The sequence below is a fragment of the Equus przewalskii genome, chromosome 9, assembly GCF_037783145.1.
Source record: "Equus przewalskii isolate Varuska chromosome 9, EquPr2, whole genome shotgun sequence".
In the NCBI taxonomy this organism is placed as follows: domain Eukaryota; kingdom Metazoa; phylum Chordata; class Mammalia; order Perissodactyla; family Equidae; genus Equus; species Equus przewalskii.
The window spans coordinates 59,533,495-59,551,836 of NC_091839.1; the positions used below are offsets into that span (position 1 = coordinate 59,533,495).

An 18,342-nucleotide genomic window follows, 5' to 3' on the forward strand; every position below is an offset into this window, starting at 1 on the left:
GAACATGCACCAGGGTAAAAATTATAATGCAAGGGAAACAGGCTCTGAGTGGTGGAATTGTGGGTAACGTGGCTGCAGGCCAGGTTGACAGGTGCCCTGACCAGATGGGAGTCAATCGTTCTGCTAATAATTGAAGAAACATTGGTTACATTCTTTTCAGGGATCTGGTTAACTCATTCCCTTTGGCTACTTATGGCTTTGATTTATAGGCGGCAAAGTCACTTAGGATAATAAAGCCCCCAGGCCTGGTGGCAAACTGCTGGGATTTTTCAAGAAGAAAAGGACCACTTAAACATCTCAATCGGCTTTTCCTGAGTGAATGCTATCCGGAGGAAACAGGTTTCAAATTTGTCTCCATCATTTGCATCCTGGAACAGGCTTCCCAGAACTACAGCTCCCAGAGGACACAGGTCCCACCGTCATTTTCTTCCTTTTTTCTAAAAGTTCTTAATGAATTAAGAAAAATTCGTTCAAGTATCAATTGGTTTGAATGCATCTCTGCAGTAAAAGGAATGACATAATATATGTCACTTTTTGAAATAGCCTTTCTTTTATCCAACCGTGTCCTACTGAGCTATGGCCTTTCTGTTTCACTTCTTTTCTTCCTGAGTGAATACAATCCTAAAAGTATACACATAACCTCTGTGTGCTGAAGAAACACCACACCTGCGATGCCAGCACCCTCAAAGCCAACATGTTCATCTGGGTCATGGGTGCAGCCGGTCCGAGCTCAGCCACGAATGTCAGATCCTTGAAAGCAGGGTTTAAGAAAGAAATCAGTTGTTCCCCATGTTCAGAAAAAAATTTTTAAATGGTCTGTAATAGAAAACAGGAGAAAAATAAAGTAGTCCATTCTCAGGCCTTAGCACAGATCACCAAAAACTGCAACTTACATGAGAAGGAAATCTTTGTGGAAATAAAAAAACACCAGCCAAATGAAAAAAGCAAGGGCTATTTATTTATTCAGAGCTTGCTAATGCAAAGGAGTCAACTGCTGTCACTCCAAGGCAGGCAGAAGAGCAGGAAAGTTTCATAGTCAAAAATGAGAAGACTTCAGGTGTGTCCTGAATGGAGGCTGCAGGCATGGGAATGCTGGAGACAGGCTAACTAGAAGTGGGGTGTCCTGGGCGATTGGTTGGAGGTGCATATTCAGCTTTCTCTAATTGGTCCTTGGTTAAAAACAGAACACAAATTAGGGAAGCTGTCAGTTATTAATCAAGTCCTGGCCATTTTGGACCAATCGTTACAGAAATGTTTGTTTACCCTTCTGGATTGTTTCTAGAGATAGCAGTCTGGCTCTTTGCAAGTCTGACTATAGTGGACTGGTTCCCTGGGCTGATTTTTGTAGATAAGAGGTTGGTTTCCTGCGCAGGTCAGTGCAGCTTGTGGGTCAGAGTTCTAGTTCTATATACAGCCTGGCCATTGTCCATTTGTATATTCAGTCTCATCTTTCAGACAAAGACAGACTGCTGTCTGTGGGCAGCTGAGCTGCAGCCAGCAAGGTGATCCCTAGCATTTCTAAGAGCCACTTTGGGAGACAGTAATCCCTACCACTTTGCAGAGAAGTGCATAAGGACACACCCGTTTGTGTGAGCATATCACTGTTAGCTTGACGCCCCAAGGTGGCAAGGAAGGAAGGGATGTGATGGAGTCCTACGAGAAGAGGAATGAAACTGTGCTCCATGACTCCCAGCCCAGCTGTAGGATGGAACCCCACGGGCAGCTCTGAATAAATAGTGATGCTGGCCCCACCCCACCCCTGAAGATTCTAATTTAATAGAGCAGGGTCAGGCATCAGTAGTTTTTCCAAACTTCCCAGGTGATTCTAACAGTGCAACCCAGATTGGCAGCTACTAATGAAAACTCACAAACCTTTGAGAGACGCTGGGAGCAAATATTTAGCAATTAGTGAAAATAAAATCAGGGTATGAAACCATGACCACTTTCTCAAGAAGCCCCTAATCTTTCAGTCTTGGAATGTTGGGCTTTAGAAATATAAAATACAGAGTAAAATTAAACTACAGTAATAGTTCAGATCGTTGCACGTAGGCAGCAGTCATGGAGTGTGAGCTTACCTACCAGAAATGAAAATGCTACAGGATCTAAACCCTGGGCATAAGGAACAGATAGGACTCTTAAAATTGCTGTAAAAACCACCAAACTACACTTGTTATGAGCAGCATTCTACATTTTTATTTATTTTTTTCTCTTCCTTTTTTTTTCTTTCAAAGATTGGCACCTGAGCTAACAACTGTTGCCAATCTTTTTTTTGTTTCTTCTTCTCCAAAAGCCCCCCAGTACATAGTTGTCTATTCCAGTTGTGAGTGCCTCTGGCTGTGCTATGTGGGAGCCTCCTCAGCGTGGCCTGAGTGGTGCCACGTCCGTGCCCGGGATCCAAACTGGTGAAACCCAGGGTCCCGCAGCAGAGCTCGCAGACTTAACACTCGGCCATGGGGCGGCCCCTCTTCATTTTTACTTTTAACCATTAAAAATTTATTTTTTCTATTTAAAATGCTATTTATTATAATATATTTCTCACGGATTGTGTGTGATGTGTTGATGTGTGTGTATGTGTGTGTATATTCAGTCTGAGTTTGTACATTTCTCCAACACTTTAAACAGAATTCAGAACTGCATTTGGGGTGTGTAGACTCCAAACCTCAAAAGAATCATAACATACTCCACACACCTGGTCTCTACTTTTTGTTTCTTGTCAATTCTAAATTTTCAAATGTATCTGTTTATCTGAATTTGGTACAACACCACCCCCTGGTGGAAATCTATAGAAAAGAACCCACACGATTTCACTCGGGAACTTGAATTCTGTGAGGGATGATTTAGATGTTCTCATACACTGGTGTGTGCTCTCTCTCCCTCATTCTCTCTCCCAGTACAATGCTCTCGTCAAACAAAATCATATGCAAAAGCTCCATGAACAAAACACTAAAAACGGAGCTGTGCTGGGGGCTTTCTGTTTCCCACATTCTCATTGCCAACCCCACATCTCCCTCTAGGATGTCCAAAATAGAACTTACTATCATTAAACATAAGTCTCCTCCCAAAAAAGTTAAAATTAAAATCACATCTATTTCTTCCAAGCTTCCCTGCCTCAATGAATAGCGCCCCCTTTACCATCCTCTCAGGCCCAAAGCCCTCCCGAGCCTTCACAATACACGTGAGCAGATCAGAGGCTCCGAGTCAGCCCAAGGCAAGACACCAGGTTAGATTTACTTAATCCAGCAAGTCCCGAACGCATTTTATCATGAGACCCGTTCCCCTCCTCCCCAATACTTTTTAACAACTTGCAGAAAACTCTTTGGTGATATTTCATTGAGAATGATTGTTCCATTTTAATTAGCAAATTAGCTCTTTGGCTGCACATGCTATTCACTCTTCAGAAATGCTTAGGCAAAGTCACCCATCCAACAAGCCAGCTCTCAATCATGTGTGGTAATGGAAAGTTCGCCCCTTAGGTGATTGACCCCAGACAGCTATTGAGTTGATGCCATGCCTGTAGGCAACTTCATCCCTTTCTCCTACCATCATTACCAGCCAAAGGGAGGAAGAGGTTGCCAGTAGAACTAGCAGGAATCATGCTTTGTCTTCCATTAAATATTTAATAAGCTTGAATTGCATGATCACTGTGTAATTTTATTTAGAGGAATTATAATGTTCACTTGACTACAACCTAACAGCAACATGGGCAGCTCTGTAACTGACAAGGACTAAGTGTTTTCCATACGTTATCTCCTCCCGTGGATTTATGAGCCAAAAAGTGTCATAATCTCTACAATTTCCAGCATCCATACAAATTAACATAGATCCCAGGACACCAGATCTAAAAGAAATCTTACTTATTTTTAACAAAAATAGAGCTTTATGCTCTATGCCATTAGTGCTAGACTTATGTCTAATACTAGATTAGATTAGTGTAAGTCCTAAATCTGCCGATACATATTGCATCATTTTTAATTTTGAAAGCAAAGTCATGTTTAATTAAATTTTCATGCAATGGAAAAGTTATTTGAAGCTGTTCTGGTGCTGAAAGTGTATTTTGATCAATAGTCTGCGGGGCCATTTGCTGTCATTTCGTGTCATCTACAGCTTTGACTTGGGGGCGGGGCTCCCGAGGGCTTGGGCACACTCGTTCACCAGCCTGGCAGCCTCCAGAGCAGTTCCCCAGTGCATGGAGAAGCCCCCGCTCCCGTGGCCATAGTGGTGGACCACAGGCAGCCTCCGGCTGTCCTGGGCCAGGAGCTCTTTCTGCAGCCGGATGCCTGGCCTGGAGGGCCTCAAGCCCACCTTCTCCCTTATGTCGCAGGCTCTGTGGAGGGACGGCTCAAGAGCACAGCATCGGGAAAAAATATCTCTGCTAATTTCTGCATCTGGGGACAGATTCCAGTCTCCTTTTTGCCTAGTTCCACCCAGGGTTACGTTGGATGTACCAGGGTAAATATATGTCAGCCCACTCCCATCTCGGATAAAATGCTTCAACCAGGGAGCCTGAACTTTGAGCACTTGGCCCCTCACGGGGAAAATCGTCGAGTCTCCTGCCAGCTGTCTGCTTCCAAGGCCTGAACAGTTGACCACGATGTCGAAGGACGGGTGAAGCTCCCACAGGTCTTCTATTCGCTGGGGGACCATCAGGCCCCCGCTTCTTTTTACCCTGGAGAGAACGAGAGACCTGAGGTGAGCCTCAGCAGCTTCCTGCTCAACCCCTCACAGGAAGTGATGGACAGGATCACGGAAGCAAGGGGCCCCAGCAGCCAAATTCCAGCCAACGACTGCCCTGCATCCTAGGAAACTGGGGATTCCTAAAGATGAACCTAAATAAAAACGTATTGGAAAAATGCAAAACAGAAGAAATTGTATGCCTTGTCCTTCTTATGTTTAGTAGAGTTTCTGTATCATTCTACATGCTAAATAAATACCAAGTTAATCTGGCATTTTAAATACCCAAGCATTTCTTGTTTAAGCCATTTATTTAGCAGCTAAATTTACTGCCTGGGAAATTTTGTCTCATGTTGTTAACTCTGGCATGTTCCTTTGTATTAGTCTGGTCTCCCTAACTAGACGGTTGGGACAGAGTTCACACGCCCCCTCGTTACATTGACCACAGGGGTCAGCACAAGAGGAACACAGAAATATTTGCAGCTGGTGGACTAAATGACAGTTTAGTTGGTAATGATTTTTTTGGACAAAGTACATCAATAACAAAAAGAAATGGCTTATCTAAGTCCTGTATTCTTTTTTTTCAAATTGTGGTAAAATACATATAACATAAAGTTCACCATTCTGACCTTTTTTAGGCGTACAGTTCAATGGCATTAAGTTTAATACACTCCCATTGCTGTGCAACCACCACCGGCCATCTCCAGATCCTTTTCCACCTTGCAGAACTGAAACTCTGTACCCATTAAACAAGAACTCCCCGGTCCCATGATCTTACTCACAGATCATTTGTAGAAGATATAATATGGATAAAAGACTATCAGCAACTCTATTCAACACATGCAGGTTGGATGCCCGGATGTAAGGCAACACTAAGAGGGACCAGAAATGCGTGCAGCACACTGCCCTTCCTCAAGGACTGACCAAGGAGCTGGGAGGGGGAAGTGTAAACACCCAGCAGAATGAAGCAAGTTCCGAATGAGAGGTGCTGTAGAATCAGAAAGCACGGGTTTACGTCCCAGTTCTGCCTCACATTAGCTTTAAGGTCTTGATCAATTCTCCTCACTTCTCTGACCCTCAGTTTCCTCATCTGTGTCATGGGGGTGATACCTCCCTTGCCTGACTCAGAGGATGGCTGTGAAGTTCAAATGAAACAATTGGCATGACAGTACTTCGAAAGATATTAAGCATAATAAATTCTAGGGGACTGATATTAATAAATTATAAATTTCTCAAGGGAAGAGACTACGTCTTATGCCGCTATGACCCAGCTCAGGCCCCAATACCTAAAGGACTTGACATAAGTGTTGGCCAATACTGACGACAACATGAAATCCTGGTTTGAGTGTATGATGGTTAATTTTATGTGTTGACTTGACTGGGCCATGGGGTGCCCAGATATTTGGTCAAACATTATTCTAGGTATTTCTGTGAAGGTATTTGTGGGTGAGATTAACATTTAAATTGGTAGACTGAGTAAAGCCACCTGCCTCCCTAATGTGGGTGGGCCTCATCCAATCAGTTGAAGGCCTGAATAGAACAAAAAGGCTGACTCTCCTCCTGCCAGGCTGTCTTTGAACTGGGACGTCAGGTTTTTCCTGCCTTCAGACTCGAACTAAAACATCAGCTCTTCCTGGGTCTCAAGCCTGCCAGCCCTCAGACCAGAATTACACCATTGGCTCACCTGGGTCTCCAGCTTACTGACTCACCCTGCAAATCTTAGAACTTATCAGCCTCCATAATCATGTGAACTGATTTCTTATAATGAATATATGTGTGTGTATATATATATATTTTTTACATAATATATACACATATATTTTATATATACTATATAGATAGATATTAATATATACATCCTATTGGTTCTGTTTCTCTGGAGAACACTGACAAATACAGCACGACACCACACTGGCACCCTCTCTCTCCAACAGCTACAATTCAGGCCTGTTCCATGGAGAATCTGGGAAGCGTTGACACCAGAAATGCAAGAAGAGTCCTGTTACCCTATCTGCCCTTGAGAGAGCGGAAGCGGTCATGCCAGCAGCTCTGAGTACCATTTGCCTTCAAGGCCAGATAAAGAGAGGCTTAATGCTGAAAGGCAGCATAAGAAAAGGCAGAAACTTCCAGAGCATAAATAATAGGTGTCTGAGAAAGTGGTAAATGACGGCATGGTTTGACAGTTGATTTTAACTTAGCAAGGAGGAACTCTTTGAAGTGATTCTCATTTTCCACTCCTATGTTTTGACTGGAAAGTTCAGCTGAAACTTGCATTAAGATCAGCAGGAACCTGGCTGTCTTCTGACACTGGTTCTCATTTCTAGAAAATGCTGCAGGTGGATGAGAATGGGAGAGACCCACTGCTGCTCATTGCGTCATAGGCCCTGAGTCTAACGGCTCAGTTTGCTATTCTGTAAAGTAACAGCATTGGCTCCTATCACTGGCTTTCCAGCTTCTCCCTCATCTGGCTGAAGGAGAAGCTGCTGGAGGAGATGGGCCCAAGAGGTCTCCACCTTCTCAGTCTCTGCATCCCACCCCCAGCCCTGCTGCCCTGCCTCTGAAGTCTCTCCACCGAATAAGAACAGTTTGAGACCTCTGGCTTAGATTTCTTTATTATCCAACAAATACTCGCTGAGGGCCTGTACTGTGCCAGCGGTGCTAGGCTAGAAGAACTCAAAGGCTACCCCTTGCTCTAAGATCATAGAACAAGGTGGTGCACGTACTCTCAAACACAAGCTGTTATTTCAAGCAGCAATGCTCCGAATAACAGAACTTAAGTTCTAGGCACTGGTACTTTGTGCAACCTTGCTTGTTATTCAAAAATCCATGGGAGACAGTGTCTCGTTTACCTGAGGCGAGGAAACCAAAGAAAAGAATCTGGCAACATCCATACTTTGGGGCCACCCAGAACCCACAAGCCAATGGACTACTTTCTGGTGTAACTAGAAGTGGTTAAAAGAGAGACAATGAGGCTGGAGCTACTGTCTCGTCTGTTTTCTAAGTAAAATAGTTCATAGACGTTAATAGTATTTCATGCAGAAAATTTTATGGTCAGAAGTTTTCAACTCTCTCAGCAGAATAAACAAGTTGGGAGCTAAAATTATATTTTTAAAATATATAATAATAGATGAGTGTTTTTAAAGATAAGATAACTGTGTAAAGTTATTTTTATTCTAACACTGGCATAGACAGAAGAGTAAATGGGAATTTTGTGGCACTACCGACTAACATATTGCAGTGTGTTTGTAATCTTTAAGATAGTGGACACACAGAAAAGACTTTAAAAAGGAGTTTAGGATGGCTCTCCTCTTGACCAGTCATGTGGCCTTAGTCAAGTTACTCAGCTCTAAACTTGAATCCTCCATCCACAATTTGGAGATAATAATACTGACTTTATAGGCTCATTGTGAAAATAAAATGAGACAACATCTGGAAGAAGTCTAACACAGTGCATAACGCATTGAAGTCGCTCAATGAAGTATTTTTAATAAGAAAAAAATCGAGTTTAGGGATGCGTTACACTACTGTAAAATGCAAGACCCGATGTCTCATATACGAGTATGTGTGCCCTCCACACTCATGTATTACTCACATCGAATTATGTTTTAGAGCCTCTGTGAATGACAGTTGTATTTTAAAAAAATGTTTTCCATTGATCATTATTTGGGCATTATTTTTGTTTTGCTTTTAATGGATTGTGGATCCCATGTGTTGATATTTAAACATTATATTCTGTATTCCAACCATCCTAATTGGAACTCAGAATTATTCTCCTAATTCAGAGAAACAAGGGAATTTACCAGCCCTGGGATTTGAGCAAATTTCTTAAACTCACTGAACTTGTTTCCTCAACTATAACTTAAGGATAAGACTGCTGTGTTCACAGGGTTTTTATGACAATTATGCAAGAATTCAATAAATGCAAATGTCCTTCTTTTCCACTTCAAGGGCACTCTGCTGGTTGAGCTCCTGATGACAGTCCACCCCCTACCTGGAGACTTCTTAAACTATCATAAAGGATGAGCTCTTGGAAGGCCTGTCAGGCTTCCTGTACTGGGTCCCTCCTAGGCCTTGTATCCCAGGGAGAAACTTACTGAATGTGCCCAGGGACCAGTCATCCTTGCACTGTTGCAATGTGACCACATGGTAATGCCCAGTTGTTATTGTATATCCCCTGGGCAATGTATCAAGATGGCACCAGGTGTAGGAGGAGACTGTACCTGGAAGCTGGATATTAAATTGGGTGACCAGCACCTACGAGGTGCTTTTACAACCATATGAGGTAGTTATTCTGGAGGTTTTGGGTGACATGGTTGGGGGTATAAGAACCTTGGTGACTTTCCTCTTGGGGCTTCCTGCAACTGAGTAAGACTTCATCCTGAACAGAGAGAATACCATCACCCTAAACTCCCATGAGGAAATGGGGGAAGGGGAGATTCAAGAAGCTGTGCACATTCAATAGCCCCAGCCCAATGTCATCACCCTCAAACCTAAGAGGGTGCATTTTCATCAAACCTAAAGTCAGCCCTCTGCCGGACCGCATCAGCCTGACCCTTAAACACGAGGATAGCTGTCTTCAGGACCCTTCCTTCAATTCACTGGGAGTTTCAGCAAGGGGGGAAATTGAGCCAACTGTGCCACTGAGAAGAACAAGGGCTCCAATAAGCATTTCTTTAAACACACACACACACACACACACACTCCACCTCCCAGGAGCACAGGGCAGTCCCCTCATCCCCACCCTTCTCCTGGGACTAGAGGCAATTCCTGCACCCCATCTCCTGACCCCTGCCACAGCCCAAGCCATGTGAGAGAGAGCACTAAACAGGGAGGTGGGAGTTCTGGTGTGGAGACCTCACGCGGGGATGGGGGCCACAGGGGAAGGACAGGACCCTGGTGAGAGGGAGGGGCTGTGTGGACAGCAGCACCTGGCAGCAGGGGTTGCAAGAGGGAGGCACGACCTCGGAATGGGAGGGCAGAGCAGGAAGGGGGTGCAGCCCAGCAGGAACAGAACGAGGGGCGCAGCAGAGCCAAGATATTGTCCTGGAATCATCGTGCACCTGGAAGGTGCTGGCTGAAGCTTAGACCCTTATTATTTTTGGAACCTACTGAGTAGAAACCAGGGGAAAAATTTTTTTTGTCATTTAAAATTTCTAAGTGCTTTCCGTCTTGCCAAAGGTAGACATTTAACAGTTCCCTTGTTAACATTTTAACAGCTTGTACCTTTATTCTGGGAATGTTACCCAAATGGACCTGTGAGTTATGCAAATATAAAGTAAAAGCTCTCACTTAGGCATCTAAGACGGCTTTGGGGTGAGAAGGAGCATGATTGTGTGTGGGAAGGTCAAGATGCTTCTCTGCAGATCAGATTGCTTTTGGAAAATCTGTGTCTCGGCCAAGGATGGAGGGAGGAGGGGATGGCACAGTGTCCACTCCTAAGCTGGCTCCTTGGACTGGCTGGGGCTTCCTCTGTTAGAGGGCGACGGCCAGAACCTGAGGGGACTGATTCTGAGAGACTCAGCAGGGCTGGCCGAGGGGGGTGAGGGGGGAGGGTGTTCAGAGCTGGGAAGAGGACATTTCTCCCCATTTCTCCCAACCTCTGCATGGAGCCCAGCTCCTCTCTGACCCCGGGAAGGACCAATGACTGGACACAGGATCTATAGTTTAAAGTTTGGTGGAATGAGGCAAACAGCATTGAGTTTTTGAGTCCCTATGCGAGGATAGCTTGGAAAGGAGAGAAACAGTGAAGAGTTAGGAAGCCATTGCCAAAGTTGTGGAGAAATGCAAGGACAGCCAGAAGAGGATGGTGGTCGAGGACCTAGAGGGGAGGGCTGGATCTGTGAGATATTTTACATAAAGAATTCCTTAAACCTAGTCCTATTGTTATGTATTATTTGCATATTAGACATAGTCAATTAAAAAAATTAATTCTTGCTTCAAAACCCGAAGCATGACTCTTTATTAACAGTAATCAGAAAATTAACTATTTCCAGTCTATTTGTCTGAAGATGAGGGGAAGAAAATAAGAAAACAAATTTAAAATCTCAGTTGGCAAACAGTACTATACATATAGATCCAGGGGAAAACCCACTATTTCTTCACAGTGACACAATGTAGGTGTACCTAAAATAGCTTATCATAGTTAGAATTTTAAAAATGCATTTTAGGTTTATAAAGCAACTAAATATCTATACATATGGTCTGATTTTGACCTGACAGCCTCATCTCATCCGATGATCCTATTCTTCATTCATTCCTTTGCAATGCATTTTCTAGTAAAAGAAACTGCATTCTAATTCCCATTTCTCAGAATATCATCTCTGCCTTGTCCACTCCGGGAACTTGTATTAATCGGTCTAAGCCGTTCGGGCAGGGAGCCGCCTCTGGTCCCTTTGGGGAAGGAGGTATGGATGAGGCCCAGGGTTCCTATGGGCTGGGTGGTCCAGGAGGGGAGCAGCCGTACATCCTTAGTCCAGCAGGTGTGGTTTCAGGAAACAAGTTCACCTCTGCAGCTGCCTTAGGGCAGCTACTGAAGCCCCAGTGGAAGCCCCAAGAGTACGGCATCCTGCAGATTCCATCCACTCCCTGCTAACCTTGTTGCCATCATCAGAAAACACAAACACCAGCATCTTCCACCTTCCTGGCTGGTGCCCTCCCACTTCATCCTTGCGTAGCCAGGAGGAAAGAGGAGTGGTCTCGTTAGACTGCGTCTGGGACCATCTTTTGCCCATTGCTCCTCTGGTTAGGGTCTGGGCAGCAGATGCTGGGAGGGGGAGGAAATCCCTAGAGGCCTCGGAAAGGAAGGTGTGTGCTGGACACAGGGGAGCAGGGGTCTGCTGTACACAAGAAGGGACCGTGGCAAGTTGGACAGCGGTAAGGCAGGGACGGCCTGTACTCTTCCTGATGTACAATCTTTATTTCTGACCAACTGCTGAGGGAGCCACAAGAGTTTCTTTCTTAGGCACTACTGTGAGTCAGGCCAAATAGGAGAACAGGAGCCAGGGGAGATGGGAGATGGAGGGCTGTCCCAGAGAAAGTAAGAGAGAGGACTTATTAGATGAGCAGGAAGGAAAGTACAGGCAGAGAAGCCCAGTGCGGTCAGTGCTGTGGTCAGGGCTGTGGTCAGCGCGGGGCCTCATCAGGGCCACAGAATAAGGCCTGGCCTCCTGGAAAGAAAGCAATGTTCCTCAGGTATAGGGTCTCCAGCACAGAAACGGGGCCCCCAGCTTCCTGGATGTCATCAAAGGAAGGACATTCCTGGTTCCACTGGGGATGATTTATTTAGGTAGAATGCCTGGCCAAGAGACAGGTTCAGCTGACTTATGGCCTCAATGATTCATTTCCTGGAAGCGGCAAGTAAAAAGCAGCAGAATATGACTCCACTGGCCGAAGAGATAAAATATGATCCTCACGGCTGATGAAACCTCAGGGCGTTTCGTTTGTTTGTTCGTTCTGGGTATTATTGGATATATGGTTTCTGTTTTTGTGTTTGTTTTGAGAGGGAGATGATCCTTTCTGTTCCCTGAAAAATGCTAAAGATCTAGTTTGCGGTTAAAAACATTTTTCTCCTGCTTGGAAGTTGATATTATACTCCAAAGGATGCAGCTTAGGTTGAAGCCAGGGGGGTGCGGCCTGCAGAGTGAAATGCCCGTTTTTGAGCTGTAACACGGCAGGCTGAACACCCACATCATGTGGAAGGGGCACAGAAGGCCGCAAAACAGACCCTGGTGTGAGGAACAAGCAGAGACCGTGTGGCTTCCCAGCTGGGTTGCCTCGGTGGAGGAGAGTGGGGGGTAGCCCACAGAGTGAGCCCCGGGGGTGCCGCCCCCCACCATGACGCTGCCCTGCCTCCCACCTGGCCTGAAGTCCTCCCCTGAAAGGCTTGCCTTGGGCATAGAGGAGTCCCTACCCTATGAAGCTTCCTGCCAGAGGAAAGGGGACGTGTGGCCCACTTCCTTCTCCACGTTGGCCTTCTGGCCAGATGCCAGGCCCTGAGGGAACGGGGACACTGATCTCCACAGAAAGGAGGCCCGGCCTGCTGTCCGTGCAGGCCCCACGTTGGGGGTCAGGAGGAAGCATGACGTATCAGGGGCACGAGGGGGTGCTGAAAGGTGCGACGGGCAGTTGCTAGGACAAAGGTCTCCTTCTCATGACTTCCCTGGAGTATACCGTGTGCGCAGTCTGCCCGAGGCCCTCACGTCCCAGCCACCCCCATCCTCCACTGTCATGGCGGACGTGCATATCAAACAAATGGACTGGAAAAGGCCACCCCAGGACTCCGTGGGGGACAAGAGCAGTTCCTAGGACCTCTTCTCCCTGACTCTGTCACCTAAAACCAGACAGGAAAGAGCATGCTCCAAGGCACGAACACCAGCTGGCTGGTCATCAGGCCGATGGCATTGCGGTTAGGAAGTGGCTCCCACTGGCACAAAGTACCACTCACTATGGGGTTATTTTAAGTGGAGTAAAATGCTGACAGCAGGCTTCCAAGTAATGAGAAGGTAGTGGGATTTTTTTCCCAGGCCTTCATCCCACAGTTAGAGATTAGGCCTGAAAATGAGGTTATTATGGAAATAAGGAGGACTATTTTCTAGGTGATACTTTAGAAGCAGGCAGAACAAATCATTCAGATAATTTTTGCTTCCATGTGAAAATGGTTGAGGGTGGCCCCAGAGTGAAAACATTCATTCCTAGCCAGAGTGGGAGAGCAGCTGGAACGGCAGGCGGACCGGGGACTGGGCCTCACTCACTGTCCAGGGTGGGGACTCCCCCCCTCCCCCCCCACCCAGGGAGGGGCTTTCCACTGCTCAGGGAGCCACAGGTAAACTGGAAGTCTCATGAAGACTCCTCAGAGGAGGGGACACGCAAATAGGAGTGAAGCTGGCTTCCTTGCTCCTGCCCCCTGCCACAGTGGCACCCCATCTGTCACCTCTTCAGGTGCCCTGAGCCTCCTGCTCCCTCTCTGCCCCATCAAAACTCCCCGCCTCCCAAGGACTTTATCTGCTATCTGCTGCTTAAAGCAAAATGAAAGCACGTCTCTGTCAATTTAAGTCTTCTGTCTAGACTTTATATCCAGTGCTTCAGTGATTACCCACAGGCTCAAGACTCTCACTAGCATTTAGAACTTACCCTGGCTAATCTGAGTTGTACCTTTCTTCCACTGGGCCACCTGGAGGACCCAGCTCTGGCCCTTCTCCAGGCATGCATGAGAAATGGACGTGTGGGGCTGACGGATGTGCTCAGCCAGAGCCCTGTCCCTTCACTTCCAGTCTGTGGGAGAGGGATATAAAGGACCTTACTGGGGCAATTGGCAAAATGTAGATAAGGACCACAGATTATAGTATCAATATAAATATCTGGATTCTTACCATAACACTGTGTTTATGTAAAAGAATACCCTTGTTTCTAGGAAATGCATATGGCAATATTTAGGAATAAACAGGGGTATAAATGGGGCATGATGTCTCCAACTTACTCTTAAAAGGTTCTGGAAACAAATGTATAAAGAAGAGAGAGAGAAAAAATGACAAAGAAAATCTTAGGAATCTGGATGAAGGGTTTACAAGAGCTCGTCCATTTCCTTTACTTCTTGTCCATTACCAACCCTGACCATGTCCTGGCCATCCGCACACAGAGAAGCCCTTGGCCAGCCCTTGGCAGTCTCTGTGATGGGAACAAACATTCTGCAGCGTTCTCCCTTACCCACCTCTTCCTGAACTGCCAGAGACCACAGGACTCCAGCCGGGTTTCTACAGACTTTCCTGAATGTTGAGACAAAACTCCAAGATACAATAGAAGCATACAATAGAACTGAGAGTAATAACGAACCTTCAGCCAAAGAAACTAAAAATGCCAAACATAATAAAACTCTCTAATGACACCTTATTTTTTATACTCAACATTTTGTACATGTTCTTCCATTTTGGTTTTTTATCATAGTCAAAAAAATTATGCACCATGTTGACAGTAAAGCTCTGCCACTTTTGGCATACCTAATAATTTCCCCTTATCTGAATTTAATAAAAAAAATATGATACCTCAACTTCAAATCACTAGCAGTAGCACTTGCAATTTTCTATTTCCAGTCATTTTTATAACATAAGGACAAAAATTAATACTCCATATCATTGGCACCCAGAAAAGATGCTGCTGCTGCTGAAACTTGAATGTTGGCTGTTGAGCAACTCCATCATGTGGGCTCAGAACGTTCACCTATCAGCTGATGCATGCAGGTTCAAATCTGGCATACAAACAGTGGTTTATGGGCCAGTGAACAAGGCACAAAAGTGTAGGTTTTATGAAACTGGAACTTACAAAAGTAAAATGTCCCATATAAACTGCCAAGACGTAAAAGTGAGAAGAGCACTTACAAAGCTACAAAAACATATTATGATGCCCCTGACATGAGCCTAACAGACTTAGGCTCCCTCCTCTGTGCCCCCATTCCACCCTCAAAACCTGTACTAAACCCTCACTATGTGTGTTACTGTAATTGTTCATTAACATATATAAACACACACACATATATACATACATACACACCATCACCCCCAGGAGACTAGGACTTCCTTAAGAACAGTGATGATATTTTATCCTTTTTTGACAGCTTCTAGCACAGTGCCAGGTATATTTAGGTTTTCAACTAAGAATTGTGGAATTAATGAATTATGTGAATGAATTATCCTATAGCCCACATCTGGGACCAGATCATTGTTGCCACTGCTTACCTCATGTCACTTTTCCGACATTTACATAATAGTTCTCATTGTTCCTATTCATCTACCAAATATACAGATTTTGGGATTGGAAGTGCCAATGTTTTACAACTTTCAACACGTATGCAATTTTCAGACTAAACTGAAGAGAGATTTATTGATGTATCTCAAATAAAAATGCTCTTGAGGGGGCTGGCCAGCCCTGTGACATAGTGGTTAAGTTCAGTGCCTTCAGCTTTGGCAGCTTTGGTTTGTGAGCTCAGATCCTGAGTGAAGACCTAGACCACACATCAAGCCATGCTGTGGCAGCAACCCATGTACAAAATGGAGGAAGATTGGCACAGATGTTAGCTCAGGGCTAATCTTCCTCAGCAAAAAATAAAATAAAATAAATGCTCTTGATATGTTTCCTAACTAACTGGAAACAGGAAACAGGAAGTCCTGAAAACCAAGCCAAAATGCAAGGTCAAGGCATTTTGGGCTGAACTTGGTCAGGAAGTAAATATCTAACTTAAATAAGCTCTCAGTTTTAGAGGTCTTCTTTGTAATAAAGAAAATAATGAAGCTATATTCTTTGTCACTAATGAGAAAAAAATTCAAAAATAATTTATAATAAGCCTAAGATTCTCTCATCTAAAGAACTAAAGTAAATCATACGATTTTACAGCCAGAAGTGTATTAAACTTCTCCATTTTATGGTGGAAGAAACTAAGATAGTGTTTCAATAAGTGAGCTTTACTGGGGGGAAGGAGACCAAATGGTGCATCAAGGTGCCCACTAGAACTAGAAGATGGAAGTGTTACTAGTGTGGTGTGACTCACTCCTTGTGACACAAACACTGTCTTAAGATTGTGTGACAAAGTCCTAGACATTTGTGAGCAACAAGATGCAATGCAAAAGAGCTCCAAGGGACCACAGAGAATTTTCAGCATGTATTTTCTGAACAGCTATGAAGTTATTTATGGCTATGACAGACAAAGGAAATAGCAAAGAGGCATTTCAACTGACCTTTTCTCCAACCATGGGAGGTAGACAGGGCCTTCACATTTCAGGGTTGTGAAAGCCTGACCAAACACATGTTGGGGGAATTTCTTCAGCTCAGCCTCGGTCATCTTTCGAAATCCCAGAACCACATCAGCCCAGAATGGCACTTCTTCAGTAGGCATGCTCCTAAATATCTGCCAACTCAAACAGATTAAGTGGAAAATTTTCCTGAAATTTTGTGAAATAGCACATTTCTAGTGAGCCCCGTGTGACATTCTCTAGGAATTTAAAAATCATATTCCTATATACATAAAGAGAAAGATCTATTCTTCCATTCTCTTAGGTTCATATAACTCAGTAGCTAAATTTAAAATATTCATGATTGGGGCAAATAAGACATTTCAAAAGTAGTGCGTCTCTTAAAGATTGAATTTAATTCTCTTTTTCTGAAAAGCTCTTGCTCAGATTTTCTGTATTTACTTACGACTGCATGTGTGAGGAAAAGTTTTTCTGTTTTGCATAGTGCTTTACATAAATTGTAAGCAAATTGTCAAAAGTTTAAAGGTTGGATTCAGTTCTGAACAAAATATCTAAATGGAATGAGCAATGGTGGGTGTACAGGAAGCAAGGGGGCAAATTAGGAGTTAAGTTGTAGGTCATCACTTCTAGCTCTCAATAAGAGAAGCCAAGAGCTTTCAGGGGGAGCCCTGTTATCATTACGTCACCAGCGTGGTAGGGGGTTGATGAGGCTGGAATAATATTGTTGTTAACAAGAAGCCTGTAATAGTGCTACCAATAGCTGCTAGGCATATCTGGATTTATAAATATTGGGTTGTTTTCATCAATAGGAATAAATGTTGTAAATCATGGCTGCTCTAAAAAAGGAAAATCATTGAACTGCTGTACATGGTTGCTAATGATGTGGTCAATAATGTACCAGAATTTATATCTCTAAATAATTCATTCAAAGCAGTCCCTGTGGAAGGTATAAATCTTGTTTGCTGCAAGGCTGTACACTGGGTCCTCTTGCTGTCTCATTCTGCACGCTCCCCTGGGCTAGATGGCCCTCTCCCTGCACCACCATCATAGGTCTAACACTCAGAAGGCTCCATCTCCAGCCCTCTTCTCTCTCCTGAGCTCCACCACCAGATCCAGACCCATGTTGCCTACTCCCCACTGGATAAGTCTGCCACCACGTCTCATACATTAACCTCTCACACACTCTTCCCCTACCCCTTTCCCCAGTCTTATCCAACTTGGAAAACAGCACCCAATCCACCATGTGCTAACACCAGAAACTCAAGAATCATGCTCAACACCCTCCTCTCTCATCCCCTACATGCCATCAACTATTGAGTCCCGTCAAATCTCCTCTTAAGCATTTCTCAAATCCATCCACTCTCTGTCCCCAGCTATCAACAACTAATCCATCCCATCATCATCCTCTCTTTCCACAAATCTGTTCTCCACACCACAAACAGAATACTTTTGAAATGCAAATATGATCAGTTACTTCACTGTGTAAAATCTCTCAATGGCTTCCCATTACCCTGGAGTTCTTTAGTCCTTCTACACACCTCTGTCACTCTAGACTCAGGTCTATGCATGTGCTATTCTCCCGACCTGGAATGCTGCCTCCTCTGTCCCTGACCCTGTCTCTGCCACCTTCATCTCTACAACATCACCAGACTAACCTACACTCATTTGGATGGTCTCCATTGAAACATCACTTTTTTCCTGGTGGCTTCTCACAACTTCCCAGAGCAAATTTATTCTCCAGTACATGCTTCCAGAGCACCCTGTACTCTTCCCTTGGTAATCTGTGTCTCATTTGTAACTCATTGGATATAGGACATTCCCTACAGACTATAAGCTGCATGAGGGCAGGACTACGTCTGCCTTTATTAAAAATTCACTCAAAACATATTTATTGAGCATCTACCATATGCCAAGCAGCATGAACTACATCGGT

The 18,342-nt window shown here is 44.5% G+C and overlaps 1 protein-coding gene across 10 annotated transcripts in view; it reads right to left on the reverse strand.

Moving 5' to 3' along the window:
- Positions 1-936: 936 nt before the first annotated feature.
- Positions 937-18,342, reverse strand: part of DDO (D-aspartate oxidase) — a 29,823-nt gene continuing 12,417 nt past the window's right edge. For 5 of the 10 annotated variants that reach the window (XM_070556823.1, XM_070556822.1, XM_070556818.1 and 2 more), the window contains exons 3-4: positions 16,395-16,564; positions 3,326-4,666 (exon numbers count right to left, since the gene is read on the reverse strand). In XM_070556823.1, the coding sequence (XP_070412924.1) occupies positions 4,099-4,666; positions 16,395-16,564 (738 nt within the window). In that variant the 3' untranslated portion in view covers positions 3,326-4,098. Of the gene's footprint in view, positions 4,667-16,394; positions 16,572-18,342 lie in introns of all 10 variants that reach the window. The other 5 variants (XM_008521291.2, XM_070556814.1, XM_070556816.1 and 2 more) reach the window with 2 other exon arrangements.